The sequence below is a fragment of the Sorghum bicolor genome, chromosome 6 (assembly GCF_000003195.3).
Source record: "Sorghum bicolor cultivar BTx623 chromosome 6, Sorghum_bicolor_NCBIv3, whole genome shotgun sequence".
NCBI classification, from domain to species: Eukaryota; Viridiplantae; Streptophyta; class Magnoliopsida; order Poales; family Poaceae; genus Sorghum; species Sorghum bicolor.
In genome coordinates, this window is record NC_012875.2 from 49,776,603 (window position 1) to 49,793,860 (window position 17,258).

Sequence of the window (17,258 nt, forward strand, 5' to 3'; positions counted from 1 at the left end):
ATATGTATGCCATTATAAAAGTTGATAATTACCTACAAGCCATTAAAAGTTAAGCTCTCAGAGGTGTCACGGCTCCGAACTCATTTACCTTCTACACCACTTCCGTCAGATTTGACTCTAACGGTGTTAAACTGCAGGTATGAAAAGTCAAATATACCCTCATGTCTAAATATCCAATTAATTCTTTTGAGCATCTTAACGATCTCAAATAAAAAAAAACTCAAAACTAGAAAGTCGTATATCTCGTCAAGATCTACAATATTTATATAAAAATATATTTATTTGATTTTGTATAAAAAATATTTTGTTTCCAAGACATATTAATCATATCAAATCATATATTTTTTTGTATGAAATTCAACGAAAATAATTTTATACAAAAATTATAGATATTGTCAAGATCTACAACTTTGTAGTTCTGAGTTTTTTTATTTGAGGTCATTAAGATGCTCAAAAAAATTAATTACACATTTAGTCTTAGGGTATTTTTGACTTTTCACACTCGCAGTTTTCGTTAACGTCAAATCTGACGGAAAAGGCATGAAGGGCAAAAGAGTTTAGAGCAGTGGCACCTGTAAGAGCTCGACTTTTTTTAATGGCTTGTAGAAATTACCAACTTTTATAATGTCATACATGTAAAAGACTCAATCTTTTGAGTCTAATTAGTCCATAATTGAATACTAATTATCAAATAAAATAAAAATACTACTTAACCAAACATCCCCTAACCAAACAGAGCCTTAATCTCAGCCACTGATGCTGCACTGCTGCAGTACTGCTGTTGCTTAAAAATTTACATTACACATCAGAATCAACGATGACAAGAAATTCATGTAGGAATTTCACGGAAACCAGTTTACTTTTTACAGAAAAAACACATGAGCATTGAAAAAGGAAATTTGAAAAAAGGCCTACTATCTATTTTCATGGATACGCTTGCTATGGTATAGCAAAACTTGAGCAAAAATAAAGTAGGAGTATATGACATCAGAGATGTGGGTATATTGAAGGGCTTGTTTAGCATAACTCTAACTTCTAGATCTAGCTACTTATAGAGAATTAAAGTACTTTAGATATTTAGTTGTCAAAAAAAGTACTTTAGATATTTATATTTATTCTAAACTAAATACAAAAACAAAAACAATTCATCTGAATGCCTTACTCTGGACCACCAAAAGAGGACCAAGTTATTTGGGTGAAGTGTTTTTCTTTTTATATTTACGGGTCAAATAACTTTTCAGACCAGCGAACAGGCTTATGTAAACTCCATATTTGTAGTGTGGCGGGTGTCAAGGTATTTGTTAGATTTCATCTCACAGCTAACTCAGCTAGATATATTTTTGCTCCTAATAACCTTTTTAAGAAAAATCATTAGAGCATGCTCAACGAGTTGATATTGTCATATGTTTCAAACATTGGATGCTCATCTAGTTAAATCATTAGTTAAAATCAATCTCAATAGGGTTTCGTGTCACTATTTCCAAGACTCCTATGTATTGAAAACAGTGTAGACAAGCTTATTATTTCATTCCATAAAACCTTTAGTATATATGTCCTCATTAACCACACAACTTATTAATTCCCCACAAAACTCTAATAAAATCTCTGTTAAGATTGACCTTCGTAAAGGAAACCCCGACCTTACCTCAAAAGCCAATCTCGAGGAAAAAAAAACTACCAAATCCTTTGTTCCAATGACCTCTTCTACTTGCTCTCCGCGGCTAGGGTTTTCCATTGATATTCCTTGAGCTAGGGTTTGAAGCTGAAGCCTGAAGGGAGAAAGCGTCGGAAGGTATCAGAACAGTAAATATACTTTTTTTTCTCAAGGATAAACATTTACTAAGATCAGTGCTTTGGTCCCAAGATCACCTTCACCGTATTCGTGTGCTTAACCACCACCACTAAAAAGCAGATTTGGAGAGACAACAAGTCGAACTCATTCTTATTCAAATAGCATGAAATTTATTCAGATACTTATTTGATGCCTATACTTTTCTTCAGACTATAGATGAAAGATTTGTACAGCCCGCCTAACTTATTCTCATTTTCATGGCAACCGTTTGAAATTTAAGTTGCCATTTCAGACAGAATTCCTAACCTAATGATCGGTGGTAGGACTAATTGTATAAATGAATATCTTTCAACAGCAGGCTATGCTACAGGATACAGATTTCTCCGCAGCCGCCAGTCAGAACAAAAAGAATGGCCATCCTGCTTAGTGATTTTTGCATGAAACTGCCAGGAAAGCTTTGTTATGTGAGGTTCCCTTGAAAAAAGAACGGAGCCCCGAATTTTAACAGCCAAGAATGTGGCTGCTATTCCAAATCATCGTGCCGTTTCTTCATGTTCATTGTTTTCATCTGTTTGTGACGCCAGCTTTACAATGTCTTCCACAAGGATATTCCCTTCTGTTAGGCATAGAAAAAAGGCTTGGTGATATAGCAGAATAGAAGAAACAATTTATGCTTTTCATCAATATTATAGACAGGGATGTTGAATGTAAGCACCGTTGTCTTTAGAAAGATTGCTGATAAGCTCCTGGACGCCTTCTGCTCCTATGGTGTCTTTGAGATAATTTGCAGCTGCAGCTACCTCTTCAGGAGTCACCTTGCCATCACGGTCCCTTAAAAAAGAACACATTGATGGCCAAGGGTGGCAAAACATTATGAAAGGAACAATGCACAAGCGTGACCATGAAATTCAAGTGTGTTGCACTAGTTATAACATGGATATATGACTGCAATGTTGCAACTAATAGGTTTTTAAGACTAACCATCTAAATCAAATTCTAACCTAGGTGTGTGCATCAACAAGGCCAAATGTTAGTTTCTCATCATCTCCCTCTCCCAGTCCTGCCATATGGTTTATATTTCCTCTGATTTGAATTTTTAGCACCTTTTGGTCCAACTATCTTTTTTATTAGAAACCCGCTAAAGAAATATAACAAAGAAACTTCACTAGCAACAAAGCATATCTAAATGATTCGAAATAAAAGCATGCACAAAAGCTTACCTATCCAGCAGCTGCCAGCGATTGCCAATTCGAGCATCAACATCATCAATCTCCTTCTCTAACTTTTGAAGCATAGCATCAACCTGAAATGCAGAAAAGGAAAATCACCAACAAATAGCCTCACTACGTAACCAATATAAAATACTCGAAGCATAATATCAGAACAGTGTGTGCATATTTTCATCATATACTTCGAAACAAATGAAGTCGACTAAATAGTCAGAAGTGACTAGTATATAGTCCATATCTTCTATAGAAGCATATAATATTCTCTTGTTTTCTACTTGTCTATAGGAAGTTATTAACAACTACTACTTGCTGCTACAAAGATGTTCATTAGTGTTTATTAACTTGCTCTAATTATAGCAGTAATGTTTTAATTTGATAAGTTGAAACATATACATCTTAAGGTGCTGAACAATGGACCTGATTGATTACAAGTATCTGGTGACAAACCTCCATGGTTCTACTATCTGAAAAGTTTGTTACAATTCATATTCTATAATTCTAATAAGTGGAACTCACAGCTACCTGATGACAAATTTCTACCAATGTAATGGAATTCTCCCTGCAAGGCAAAAGTTCATATACTTTCAAGATTGTCTGATATATGGATACACCTATTACAGGTATTAATAGTTTAATACATGTTTCTAAGATAAAGGATGTTTCCAAGTTCTAAGGCCAATTTATAAAGCTTTAGACGAAGAAAACAATTCCTTACCCTATCAATCAAAGCTGAAGAGACCTTTTCTCCCACAGCTGCCTCTGCAGCATGGTCTGATTCCTCCCTAGCAGCCTTGTATGCTCTCCTGGCTTCTTCTTCACCATCTGTGCCCTCCTTTGCGAGCATGTTGTTGTATAGTTCTATCTGTATCCACAATTCCACATGAGTGGGGATCCAACATTAACTTATGCAAACAGACTGCGCATATTCAGTATGACTTCGAAGCTTACCTCCTTGTTGACAAGGCTTAAAAACTCTTGTCGCTCCTTGGTAACAGACTGCAAGATAGGAGAAGAAGGTAGGGTTCAATGTTCATGTAGATTTTTTCTCTAGGAATGCAGGATTGGAATAGTGGTAGCAAAAGAAAATGGCTTTGATCGTACAGAAGCAGATGCAAGCACAGCCAATGCTTGACTGATATTACAAAGCTGCTCTTTCTTATCATGTGTTTTCGCTTTCTTTAGTTCCTCTTCCTCCCTAACAGTAGGCTCAGTCATTTCCTTCAAAGCCAAATCTTCTTCAGTGGTCTTCTCCTCCAGTTTTGCCTTGTCTTCTTTCTCTTGCCTTTTCTCCTCTTCCTGAATATTATTTGGTGTGCAAAAGTATCAATAAATATTTATCGTGGATAAAATTATAGTGGGATTCAGAAAAGTTGTAGACTGCTGATTCATTTTTTTTTCTCGCCACAGGAGACCTGCGTCTCATTTCATTAAGAGGAATAGAATAAATGGGAGAGAGCTACCTCCCGGACAAGTTGTATGACTCTGCCGATTTGTCAGCAGAAGAAAAAAATTAAGGACATAAAGCACACACACACACAAAGGAAATATACAACTTCAAGTTGTGCAAGTGATTACATGGTGAACAAAAACTTATATCATTACTAAACAATATGACTAAGAATTTACACAACTGCTAGATCAGTGGCGATAGTGGAAAGGTACAGTAATTCATGCTAAACTTCAATTCAAGGCATATATTTTACTCAAAAGGTCTTTCAATCTTTCAAACAAAGAACAGGATCAATATTCATGGAGCACGGAATTTGATGATACAGACAAGAAAGCGAGAACAACAAATTTTAAGTCATGCCTACTACAGAACAGTTTTCATGTTTCCCTTAAAATATTTGCCATAAAGAATAATGAATTGCATTATTTACAAAACATGCCCCTGCTTAAGAGTTGAGACATGGAGCTATCTCATGTAAATATGGATTTGATGACTCATGCTTATATTACCTTGATAAGTTCTTCCTGCATCTCCAGAAATTCCAATTTTCTCTTCCTCTCTGAAACAGAATCTTCAGAAGGCAGTACAGTCCCAACTGTATCGACAACTTCATCTGGCAGGGAAGATAAGGTTGCTACAACGGCCTCCTCAGGTTTCATTTTACCAGATACAGTAAAAGCTCTGAGGATTTTCAAACACAAGTGAGAATCCTACTGGAAGTAGTATGCCAGACAGAAATTTATTACCGAAAATACCTTGAGAGTATTAGAAGAGACGATGGCACAGAATGATTGAGTGATAGATCCAGCCAGTCTCTGAGCTGAATGAAATGAAGTGTTTAGAACTACATAGCCTAAAGACACCTTGTACCCTCAAGGATTTATGCCATTTTCTAGACTAAAGTTTTCAATGCACTATAACAGAGTTTTAGCAATCAAAGCTTGCCAAATAAGTTCTACATAGCACAATATACCTTTTACCATTCCCATGATAGCATCAGTTAGTTGTAGAAACAGAACTTACAAGACATAGTCACAATTTGTGTATCAACTAGTAAATGGGACAGGAACTTTATGTAAAATACATGTGAAACATCACTCTGACATTAACTCCCGGTATTCAAGGTAATTAACAAAATAAACTAATAAAGTGTGACTGCATGAACACCTGTTGAACCACCAAGGCACCAAAATAATCACCAGACATGTTTTATTTATTTAAGACCCTCCCCTACACCAATATTATGTTGCAAAAAAAATCCAAAGCAAGCAAACCTAGAGTTATTTGGACACAAGCATGGGCATTGGAATTCAACTTGGACCTTGGAATGTGACATGGGTGTCAAATGTCTGACTTGGCACCCAAAAGAGAGTCAAATGTCCAAGTAGAAGAAGCACTGAACAAACCTGTTGGCGCATCTCCTCTGTTGACAACAAACCAAGGTGCCCACGCTCACGACATGCTTGTCGAAGCTCATATTCAGAAAGAGACTCCACACCTTCAGCTTGAATCATCTTATCATCATTCTTAATGCTGCACAATAGATATAAACTGGTAACCATAGGTGTACCCTACACTTAAATTGAATAATAAGATGTACAGAAATGTGGGCCCCTCTCTGCCCAGGCTGCTTCGGTAGCTACTGCTAGTCATGGGAATTGAAGAGGAAAAGCAGGTTGAGACTTGATAGGCAGTTAATATTTCCTTTCCTGAAGCCAACCACTAATCCTAGAAAGAGAATATATATATATAAACTGGTAAACATAAGTTTGCACTGCACTTAAATTGAATAATAAGATGTTGAAAGAGTTTTGGGGTTTGTGCGAGAACTAAATTCTCCAGTTGATCTTAATGCAAGAGGCTCACATCAGTAGTAACTAAGTACAGTACCAGTGTACAACAGTAGGCAAACATGTTTACTGCTAAAGACACTAAAGGCACCGGTTGAGTCTCCTGGAGGCGAGCCTGCTCCACCGCCCCCCCCCCCCACCCCCCCTCTCTGCCTAAGCTGCTTTGGTAGGTATGGGAATTGAAGAGGAAAAGCAGGTGCACATGACTAGGTAATTGGAAGACATACTCTTGTAGTTTCTTTCGGAGCATGAATTGCAAGTAGTGGTCTGTGCCAAAAGGTTGGATCCCCATGTATTTACACATATTAACAAGCCGTGGTCTGCAGAACAAGGTTGATTAGGCAACTGGTATGATCAAGGGATTAAGTATATGAAGCACAAACCTGCTCATGTTATCCAAAGTCAGCTCGTCATTAAATAGCTGTGCAAAGCTCAAAATTTCGTCATTGGAGGCATGTCCACCTTTCCTAACCTAGTTGAAAATAGGAGTCTATCATCAATAGGCAAAAATGTAAAGTGTTTAGTGGTATTTGTTCTAAACTTGAAGCTACATACTAAGCATGCAAGAAGATGAGACCTTATTCAAGAACTCATCCAGATCTTCAGCAGTTTGTTTCATTTCTCCACTACGTGATGTTTGAACTTCCTTTGCCATTTCTTTAGCAGTGTCTTGTAAAAACTTTGCATATTCCATCCTTGCTTTCAGTTTCCTTTTTAGGGCCTCCTGTACAGAGCAAAATGAATGCAGTATGAGCCCTGTTAGCATTTAGTAATTCTGTTGACAAGACAGCTTCACTGTTCTAGGTCAAACCTCTTCTTTCATCTTGTCCTGGAAAGTGGATGGCAACATGTTTGGGAACAACTTGAGGAACACTGGCAGCAAGAGTTCCATGAATGGAACGATAATAAAAACTGCAAAAGGTACTAGCCTGAATAGATCTGCTGTTGTGCGTGTGAGCTGCTGCCTCTCTCGTCTTGTGAGGCTCTTTCCAGTAGCAAGTTTCACTAACAACCTTGATGAGATTCTAACATCTGCCCAGAGCAGCTTAGTGCCCAACCAATAATGCTGCAGTGTAGAAATAAATTCATCCTTCCAATGCTTCAACTTTGCAGCCCAATCAGCTCTTAAACACACAAAAATAAATACAAATCAAACACTGAATATCCTGACAAAAACTATCAAAAGAATAGTATAAGTGTATAACAGTGCTTCAATTTCAAGAGTGAAACAGAGACCTGCTCATTGAAGCAATAAGTCGTAAAGCAGGGCCAATACCCAGAAGCTTTGCCCAAAATTTCTGTACCATTGATTGGTCAGTCTTTTGCACTTCCTCCAGCTTAGCTTTTGCTTTTGCTTTTGCAGTGCTTAATCCTTCCACTGCCTGATCACATTCTTCAGGGGATGCCTCCTTTTTTTGTTGCTTCTGCTTCTCATCCTCAATCTGCTTGTCCATAATATTAACTTGACCCTGTCCAGTTGTGTTTGATGTGGTGCTGATTGACTGCAGGAAACACCTGACTCCCAATGGGAATACAAAGTTCTGTGCTCTAGAACCATAAGTGGGAAGAGAAACCTCACAAGTTGAACGCCATGTGAAACCGCTACTGAGGCGACAAAGCTTTCGCTTACTTAAAGTATAATGTGCCGTAGCATGATTAGAATCTGCTAAACTTTCCTTCGAAAAGAAAAATACAGATCTTTGATGATCAACCTCACAACCAAACTGTCCTTTCCCAATTGTGCTAGTGAATGAGGGGGACAAAATAGGCACATTAGTGTGCCGTAGAATGTCCTTCCTCCTCCTGACGATAGCCCTCGAGGCCATCCTTGATCACTTCCTTTCTCAAGGAAACTCCAGGATCATGCCTTTCCAGGTAGAACCCTGAAATACAGTAAATTTCCAGTTATGGCATCATCGCATCTAAATATGCAAACAATGTGCAGCAAAAAGAAACTAAAATTCTAACATAAAGTATGGCATTGAAAATTATAGCACTCGTGGCCTTGCACAACAGCAATAATAATTTTAATCTCTTCCATATAAATATACAGCTAGTTAGCTAGCTTAAGGAACATTCGGTTCCCAGGCAAGATTGCTTCACCTTATTGGCCCATGCCCCAAGAAGCTTGCTTAGCCGGAGAGCCATTTTAGCTCTCTGCGGGTAACAAGGGGAAATGCTGGCAATTCTTGCCAGCACAAGTTACCGAGACAAGCTAGCCAAATATCCAAATGCAGCAGCAAAAGCATCAATCCTTGTTCAGCAAGGTTAGGTGAGGTTTAGATGAGGAACCAAATGTGGCCATAATTCACAATACAATCATCAGAACACAACTGGACTATAAGTTCGGTAGAGGCCATTCAAATAGTGCCAATAGAATTACCAATCCTCCATAAAGTAAACACCTTCTTAAAATAGAAGAACCATCCACCGCATATATAAACTTCAAACCATATGAAAACCTCAGTTCTGATGCTATACAGACTGGGGCATCCAACCCAACAAATGACGCAACATACTACTGCACCTGTGCACCATTTTGAGCATCGCTGTGTTGCATCAGTCTGGATTGCGAATAACCTTGCTTGTTCTTTTTTAGGGAATGAACAGAGGGAAATGCACCCACATGAACCTAATCTGGTTCTTGCTTGGTTAATACAGTAAAAATTACCTATGTGACTATGTCAACTATAAAAAAACACAGAATCTAGAATATGCATTCTGTCTCATCAACAACACTTTAAAGATGTCCGTATAGAAAACTACACAAAAAAGGAAAAAACACAGAATCTAGAATATGCATTCTGTCCCATCAACAACACTTTAAAGGTGTCTGTATAGAAAACTACACAGCAGTTGCTTTAGAAGATTCAACAAGGTTGCAGGCAACAATTCATCTAGACCACCAATTCTACAATGGAAGTTGGAACTCGTCATGTAAGTGTTCATAGAAGTGTATATGAAAGCCTGACATCTAAAACCATATCATGTTCACACTTCAGATACCAGCGAGGCCTAGCAACTGATTACGCTGATTCATTTCCGGTCAAACTATTCCGTGCCCGAGATCAGAACCACTTATTACGAAACAAACCCTACAGCGTGATGAGTGTATCCCAGGACCACCACAAATGATCTCGCGCGACCGCAGCAGCTCTGCCCCGCCCACCACAAATGCTCGTAGGCGGCGATCCACGTCGCCAATACACCAACCGGGAGCCCGAACACAGCACCAACGGATTCCCGGAGGAATGGAGAGAGTGAGAGAAGGGTAAGGAAAGCGCGGGCCGATCGAAGGAACCGAACGGGAGGGGCGGGCGGCCACTCACCGAGGCCCTGGCGGAGGCGGGAGATCGGCCGGGCGTTGGGACCCCGTCGCGGCTGCTGCCCTGGTGGCGGGGACGGGTCGGATCGGGGAGAGGTGGATTTCCCGGGAGCAGTGGAACTGCGGCGGGAGCGGGGTGGGATGGTTTGCGTTGCGCGCAGCTCGCGTCGGAAACGACCAAATTGCTGGAAATGTCGCCGATTGGGGGATGAGATCATGAGAGGACTGCGACTGTGGAGTGTGGACGGTGGAGAGGAGCGACGCGAAAGCGTCTCGCCGAGATGCGACTGCCTGTGCCTGCGAGTGAAGTGGAAGAGGGGGCCGTTGAACTGGAGAGATGGATGGGCCAATCCGTCTGGAAGCTCAGATAGGGCCGAGCCCGTGGCCTCGCGCAGCCTCTCGTTCGTGCCGGACCGCAAGGCAGGGGCCTAAATAGGATCCATTAACAACGACAAAACACATACTACAGCCCAGTCGCTTTTTGAGTTCGGATTTTCAACCGTTTTAGGCTTCCAATTTTTTTGGAAAAAAAAAAGAGTTAGGCCTTGTTTAGTTCACCCTGAAATCTAAAAAGTTTTCAAGATCCCCGTCACATCAAATTTTGCGGCACATGTATAAAACATTAAATATAGACGAAAATAAAAACTAATTACACAGTTTGTCTGTAAATCGCGAGACAAATCTTTTGATCCTAGTTAGTTCATGATTGGACAATATTTGTCAAATAAAAACGAAAGTGCTACAGTAGCGAAATCCGAAATTTTTTCGGAACTAAACAAGGCCTTATAGCACTTTTATTTGTGTTTGACAAATATTGTTCAAACATGGATTAACTAGACTCGGAAGATTCATCTCGCAAATTACAGGCAAACTGTATAATTAGTTATTATTTTTATCTATATTTAATGCTTTATATATGTGCCGCAAGATTTGATGTGATGACAAATTAAAAAATTTTGCAAAATTTTTTGGGAACTAGACAAGGTGGGACGCCAAATTGCCTCAAAACGTATGCTTCCCGTGCAAGCCTATTTTCAGCGTTTGCTAATCTCGTTTCCTACTGCATGTTCACAGCTTTTTTCCCTTTAAGATTTTAAATTAATGTTTTGCAAATAATTTGAATGAAAAAAGTGTATCTAATCAATTTGGTTTAGCAAACTGCGTGTGATAAAAATATTTTGCCACACCACATGCATTGACACGATATTATGCCACACTAGAGCACACAACCATTTAACGTGGAAAGATTATCGCGCTATAAGTTAAAAAAACTTATTCAAGTTCCATGTCACAGATTTTTTTTTCTTCCCAGAACTTTATTTTGCACGAGATCTGCAATCTGAGATGCACCTACGTACGTACTAAGAGGTAACAGATTCTAGAACTCAACTAGTTACTGGTACCACTAGGATTAGGGTCGAATTCGGTGTTGTCAGGGCAGAAGGTGACGGTGTAGCTGTTGTCGACGACGGCGCAGACCGGGCCGTTTGTGCCGGCCGTCGCGCACGCGATATTCGAGGACCCGGCGGCGGGGTTCCCCGACGGCGGCGGCTTGCACGCCACGACGCGGCCGTCGGACGCCTTCACCTGCTGGTCGGCCGGGCACGCGCCGTCGAGGTCCACCACGCACTGCGTCGGAGCGCACTGCTGGCCGCCACGGCTCGTGTCGGAAGGCGCCACGAGCACGGGCACGTTGTACCCGTCGGCGACGCTGATGTGGTACGAGTCCGTGCCGCCGCCTGCTTTGCCGCCGAGAGCGAGCACGGCGATCGTGGCCGGCGACGACGACGTGGGCCTGGCGCCCCTGCCGCACCCGAGACGGCCGGAGCCGCAGTCGCCCGTGGCGCAGGTGAACTTGCCGTCGTCGTCGGTGGAGCAGCCGGTGCGGGCCCAGATGAGACCGGACCACCCGTGTGGCAACGCGACGTTGACGAGGTACTCGTACCCCATGAACTGGTACGGGGTGAAGTCTAGCGGCGGCGAGCCCGGTTTAGGGACGATCACCGGCGCCACGCTGAAGCTGCAGTTGTTTTTGATGTTCAAGATGTCATGTTGCTCGTCCGCCGACGCCGTAAAATCGTCTGAATCCGGAAACCAAAGCACAGGCAGCGGCATTAGCACCATTGCACCAACACAAATTAAAGAAACTGATTATACATAACAATCTTTTTTTTTCTTTTGTGCGAATGACGAATCAGATTCTATAATAAGATCTTATTTAGTTTCACCCAAAATATAAAAACTTTTTAAAATTTTTCGTCACATTAAATCTTATCGTACATGTATAAAACATTAAATATAAATAAAAAAATTAATTGCATAATTTATTTATAATTTTCGAGATGAATATTTTAAACCTTATAGTTAAATAATAATTATCAAATACAAATAAAAGTGTTATGGTGCTAAAAACTTTTTATTTCATAAACTAAACAAGACCTTAAGTCCTCCTGACATGGTTGGCTGCTTACCGCTAGCGGAAACGGCGAGGACGACCAAGAATGCCAACAATGCGCGAGAAGCTGCCCCTGTCGTCGCCATTTGTGGACGACGACTTGAATCTGGACGAGATAGGGACGACGAGAGCGGCGCCGTTTGATGACACGGTGCAGCAGGGGAGCCCGACACGAGCTATTTATATAAGAGAGCTCCAGTTTTTCCAGGAAAGTATAATCACGGAGGTAACTATTTTTATTCCTAAAATATTAACAAGGAAAAATTTTGGTAGGACGTCCGATTTTGTTGTTCTGATGTGGCGATGTCCTACAGGTTTCTTTTTACGTTTCCGGTTTCCGGTTTTGATTTTCTTCTTCATGTTCGATTTTCTTTTTTATGTCTTATTTTTTTTCCTTTTATTATTCCCACGTTTTGTTTCCTTTTTTTTCTCATCCGTTTCCCCATCATCCGTTTCCCCACATTCTGCTTCTTTTACCTTTTTTGTCACGTTGGGTCTCCCGTCTCCCAACAACGTTAACTCCCTAGACTTTTTTTTTCCATTTTTATTTTTTTTCTTTCTGATTTTCCAATACCTTTTTGTTTTAATTTGTTTTGTTCTTCTATAAGTATAGAAAAACAAATAATAAATATAATAATATAGATCTTTTAAACTCTTGATCTCTTTTGAAAAAGAAGAAATTTCCACTATAGATGTTAATACAATTTGATTAGTGCAAAAATATCTTGTTATATCTGGTTAAATTTTTTATCTAACTAATCAAACTTTAAACTGAAATGTTAACCATTTTGTTGTGATCTGGTCTAAATAGTTTTTTTTCTAAATTGAATTTATGTACCAACGTAATTCTCGACAAAGGTTATATGTGAAAAACTTTGAGAGGTCTCTCGTCATAATCAATGGATAGATCAGTTCTTGATTATAGGTCCACAAAGTAAGTCAGAACACAAGATTTAACTACTTCAACGCATAAACATATAAAATATTTATGTGCTTTATAATGGGAAAAAATCTATCTAGATTATATTTAAAATTAGATACGAACTTAATAGGACACAGTTGTATCATTGTCAAAACAATTGTTTTAAGAATGATTTAAATTTTACTATGTTTGCACAATTTTTTTTAAAATAAAACGAGTGGTCAAACTTAAGATTAAAAAAAGTCAACCATCTTATAATTTAGGATAGAGAGATTAAGTCGTAACCAATGCATTTAAATGGCATGTGTGGTATGAGACGGGAATTGAGAGCTCAATATATTGCATATACTAGTATATGCACAATGCACAAAAATATCATCGCCGTAGCCCGATACATTGGCGGCCGATTGGAAACCCACGGTGACGAGGATTCTCAAAATCCTAAAACAGGGCTAAAAGTATAATTTTATTTTAATTCTGCTAAAACCCCACTATGCATGATCACGCATCATAAGTCACGTGATAGTTCGCGCAAAAAATTTGCATGCTTTGCCGCACCAGGATTTGAACCTAAACCTCCAAAGTCACTTGTGTCTATAGGACATATCTATTCACCTTGTATTCACTTTTTTTCATCTTGAAACAAATATTTGGAAATCTAAATGAAATCAAATAAAATATATTTCAACCGGAAAGTTGTATGTATCATCGAGTACTACAATTTTGGTACTGGTCATTTTGTCATCCAGGTCATTTCAAAAATTTAAATTTAAATTTGTGGAAACTTGGAACATAATTTTAGGAGTGCAAAATATTCAAATAAAAAAGTCATCAACTAGAAAGTTTCTATTCTCATTGAGATCTATAACTTTAATTTTATTCGATTTCTATCCGAAGTCATTTGTATATTTTGAATTTCAAATGTTAAAACTTCAAATACAAATTTGAGACCATAAACGATTTTCAAGAAAAAGTTGTGAACTACAAATTGTAATTCATCAACATTAATAACTTTCTTCTGGTTGTTTTCCCATCTAAGGTTCTTCGTACAATTCGAAAAAATTTTAATGTAAAAATATGAGGACTTCAAACAGAATATTGGAACCATAAATGATTTTAAATAAAAAGTCATCAACTATAAAATTACATATCTCATCAAGGTCTACAATTTTTATATAAATTTATCCTCATCCAACTTTATTTTAAAAAAATATGAATACTATTTTTGTTGCGGCATGGTTACAACCATATATGACAAGCTAGCCGTGAAAACCATATTCACCACTAGTTCATATGTCGAGCGGACAATGAAAGTTATCATAGCTGGTTTTATTACAAACCGGTGACTCCTCATCACTGCTAGCTCGTAGTATGAACCACCGGTGAAGATGGTTATCACCGCCAACTTATTGTATAATTTGACAGTGATAGCCATGTTGCAGCACAATAAAATTCGTAACTTTTTCAAACTAAGTCAGATGAGAACAAACTTTATATTAAAGTTGGAGATCCACAACTTTATAATTAATGACATTTTCATTCGAAATCAAGTTGTGGTCCAAGAGTTTTGTTTGAGGCTCTCAAATTTTGAAATTCAACTTTTTTGAATTGTACAAACTACCTCAAATGGAAAAATGACAAAAATTAAAGATGTAGGTCCCACTGAGGAGATCTACAATCCTTAAAAGTGGATAGTAGGAGAATGGATATATCAGACGCAAGTGACTTTAGAATTGTTTGGTTAGAGGAGCTGCACGCAAGGACACAAGTCTTAGGTTTGAATCCCACCATCTTGATGTAGCATGCGCATTTTTACAAAAAAAAAATGTGTGTCCGTGCAGCTAGTTGATGAGAACTTCTCGGGACTAAATTTTGTTTTTTACTATTTTTTGCCTGTTTTTCAATTCAAGTTGGCGGTAGCCATCACTGTCAACTAATCATCGTTTAGTACTAAAATCGATGGTGATAGTGGGTTATGAACCAACTGTTTGTAGTATTGAGAGGAGCCGGAGCCTTTTTCACGCCACTGACAACTAATCACCGTCGAGCTAGTGCTAAACCAACGGTGATAGGGAGGTATGGACCGACTGCAATGAACTATCTGCAGTAGAGTGAGGAGCTAAAGCCCTTTTCACGAGAGGAGCCAAAGCCTGGAAAAGTGGATTCGCCTTGGGAGCTTTGGCTCTCACGAAGGAGCTATGTAGGCGAATCTTTCCTAAACAGGCCCTTAGTCATTCGCCCAATCACTCGGCCACTCGATCACTCGACCACTCAGGTATTACACCACATAAGCACTCATCCACTTAGTCACTCAAAGATAATATAGTAGCCCCGATCCCTCAATCACTTCACTCGGCCACTTAGTCACTCAACCAAGGTAATACAGTAGCTCCAGTCACTCAATCATTCAGTTGGCCACTTAGTCACTCAGCCCCTCGGCGCATCACCATGCATCTCGACCACTCAAGCTGTCAAGACTCATGGGCATGTTTGGCGCTCCTGGGTATCTGATTTTGGATGCCTCAGGTTTGATAGAGCTAACTGCTGCGGGCCTAGTTCCCAAGCAGCCCATCGATCACTCATGCACAGGACACCCTTAATAGTGCGAGTTAGTTACTAACTCTTACTCCAAGACAACTTCTCTAATAATACTAACTTTTAGTTTTAGCACATAGCTCATAACATGGATAGTCCTACATGATATCTTACATATAATCTTGAAATATGTGTATAAGCCCCAAGAGCTAGCTTTTATCTCTTTTAAATATATAAATAATATACTTTGAGCTAACTCATAAGTTAGCTTTGGCTGTCCTTAGACGCATAAACCTATATTGACATGAACATGCGTAATCATAGTCATCGACAACATTTAGTTTAATCATCCCCTCTAGCAAAAACTGCTGCTCAACTAAAAAACTTAAAAAAACAGAGCAAGTCTGCAAATGTATATAGTCCACCAAAAATAAAGAACATGCACATGTATATTGTGTAAAAAAGAATCCAATAACCTTGACAGAGTTACATAATCTTAAATTATTTATGACAATTGCGACAGTAATTTTTAACTTTTATCCTATAATAATCCTATAATAACTGTTACAATGAATATTTTCCATAAAGACGAGCCATCTCACGGCAATACTAGTACTCCCTCCGTACTCGAATTAGTTGACGTTTAGGACAGGATTGTGGTAACCAAGAAGTGAGTAATTAGGGGCTAGTTTTCCTGCTTTGCCCTTATTAAATAGCGTTGAGTGTTTCCTTTATAATAGTCTTATATAGCTGGACTGGTAAGATCTTCGTGTCCTGAAGCCAGCGGTTGCCGGTTTGATTCCTGCTGGATACACTATTTTTTGATTTCCCAAGCCATTTTGCGATGGAGCAATTAATCACCGTGTGAAGCAGTCGCGAGAGCAGTGAACCCGAGGCAGAGCGAGAGCGTGTGTGAACCCGAGGCAGCAATTAATCACCGTGTGAAGCTGAGCCGTCACGAGGGGCACTAGCGTCCATATCCGACTCTTGGCAGCACCAACGTCAATCTTTACGATTTTGGCCATCTCCTCCAGAACGACAGAAAATTCGAGTACGGAGGGAGTATATGTTTTCAAAATCAAAATTAATATGCATGTTGTCATGTGTTATATAACAGTGCTAGTATTCAACTCGTCAGTAGCACTTCTCATATACATTGGTTAACCTTACGATCTTTCAAGCACTTATATTACCTACAAGAAAATTCTAGTATAACATAAAATATATATGGTTTTGGTAGATATAAATGGATTGAAATGAGTTTAAATAAAGTAACTTCTTGTAAATACTACCAATGAAATTGACTCTTGGTTAACCAGGGAGTAATGGAGGATGAGTTGGGTCGCCTGGCTTTTCTAGCTTGTCGATGTCAGTTCGAGGTCAAGCCAAAACCAGCCCGGTGTCCATTTCCAGCAGCCCCGTGGCATCCTTCCAAACCAAAGCCAGGTGAACAGTTCGAGGTAAGCGGCAGGACAAGCTTCCACCATGCTTTGCATTTTCCGCACGCTATGAAGCTCCAGATTGATTGCCGGCCTATAGGAACTTCCGTCTTATTTTGTCTTAGGTTCTTGATAATTTTGAGAAATCTTGGATGATGGACTGACATGTAAAAAAAAGTTTCTAATGCAATACTTCAAGAGCTGGAGTAATGTCAGGACCTCTTCAGCTTCAACTTCCAATTCCACCTCTCTTCTAAAGTT

General features: G+C 39.3%; 2 protein-coding genes across 4 annotated transcripts; both read right to left on the bottom strand.

Moving 5' to 3' along the window:
* Positions 1,914-9,933, bottom strand: LOC8060201 (LETM1 domain-containing protein mdm28, mitochondrial). 3 transcript variants are annotated; one of them, XM_021462866.1, is made up of 15 exons: positions 9,651-9,932; positions 7,558-8,204; positions 7,133-7,445; positions 6,899-7,045; positions 6,705-6,793; positions 6,549-6,641; positions 5,878-6,004; positions 5,227-5,291; positions 4,981-5,152; positions 4,123-4,317; positions 3,970-4,017; positions 3,737-3,883; positions 3,013-3,095; positions 2,508-2,623; positions 1,914-2,408 (listed from the first exon to the last, which is right to left on the bottom strand). In XM_021462866.1, exons 2-15 carry the CDS (start codon positions 8,145-8,147, stop codon positions 2,326-2,328), a joined length of 2,268 nt encoding a protein of 755 aa, XP_021318541.1. In that variant the 5' UTR covers positions 8,148-8,204; positions 9,651-9,932; the 3' UTR covers positions 1,914-2,325. The 3 variants fall into 3 exon arrangements, with proteins under 3 accessions (XP_021318541.1, XP_021318542.1, XP_021318543.1); XM_021462867.1 differs by lacking the exon at positions 9,651-9,932 and adding an exon at positions 8,425-9,590; XM_021462868.1 differs by lacking the exons at positions 1,914-2,408; positions 2,508-2,623 and adding an exon at positions 3,544-3,580 and having other exon boundaries at positions 9,651-9,933.
* LOC8060202 (thaumatin-like protein 1b) lies at positions 11,036-11,770 on the bottom strand. The gene has a single exon (XM_002448071.1). The coding sequence runs from the start codon at positions 11,768-11,770 to the stop codon at positions 11,036-11,038; it is 735 nt and encodes a 244-aa protein (XP_002448116.1).

Excerpts from the sequence above, each read along its gene's own strand:
- LOC8060202 (XM_002448071.1), bottom strand. The coding sequence starts at position 11,770 with ATGGTGCTAATGCCGCTGCCTGTGCTTTGGTTTCCGGATTCAGACGAT.
- LOC8060201 (XM_021462866.1), bottom strand. The coding sequence starts at position 8,147 with ATGGCCTCGAGGGCTATCGTCAGGAGGAGGAAGGACATTCTACGGCAC. Across the intron at positions 7,446-7,557 it reads CTTATTGCTTCAATGAGCAG|AGCTGATTGGGCTGCAAAGT; the intron begins GTCTCTGTTTCA and ends TGTGTGTTTAAG. Across the intron at positions 6,642-6,704 it reads ACTTTGGATAACATGAGCAG|ACCACGGCTTGTTAATATGT; the intron begins GTTTGTGCTTCA and ends CTTGTTCTGCAG.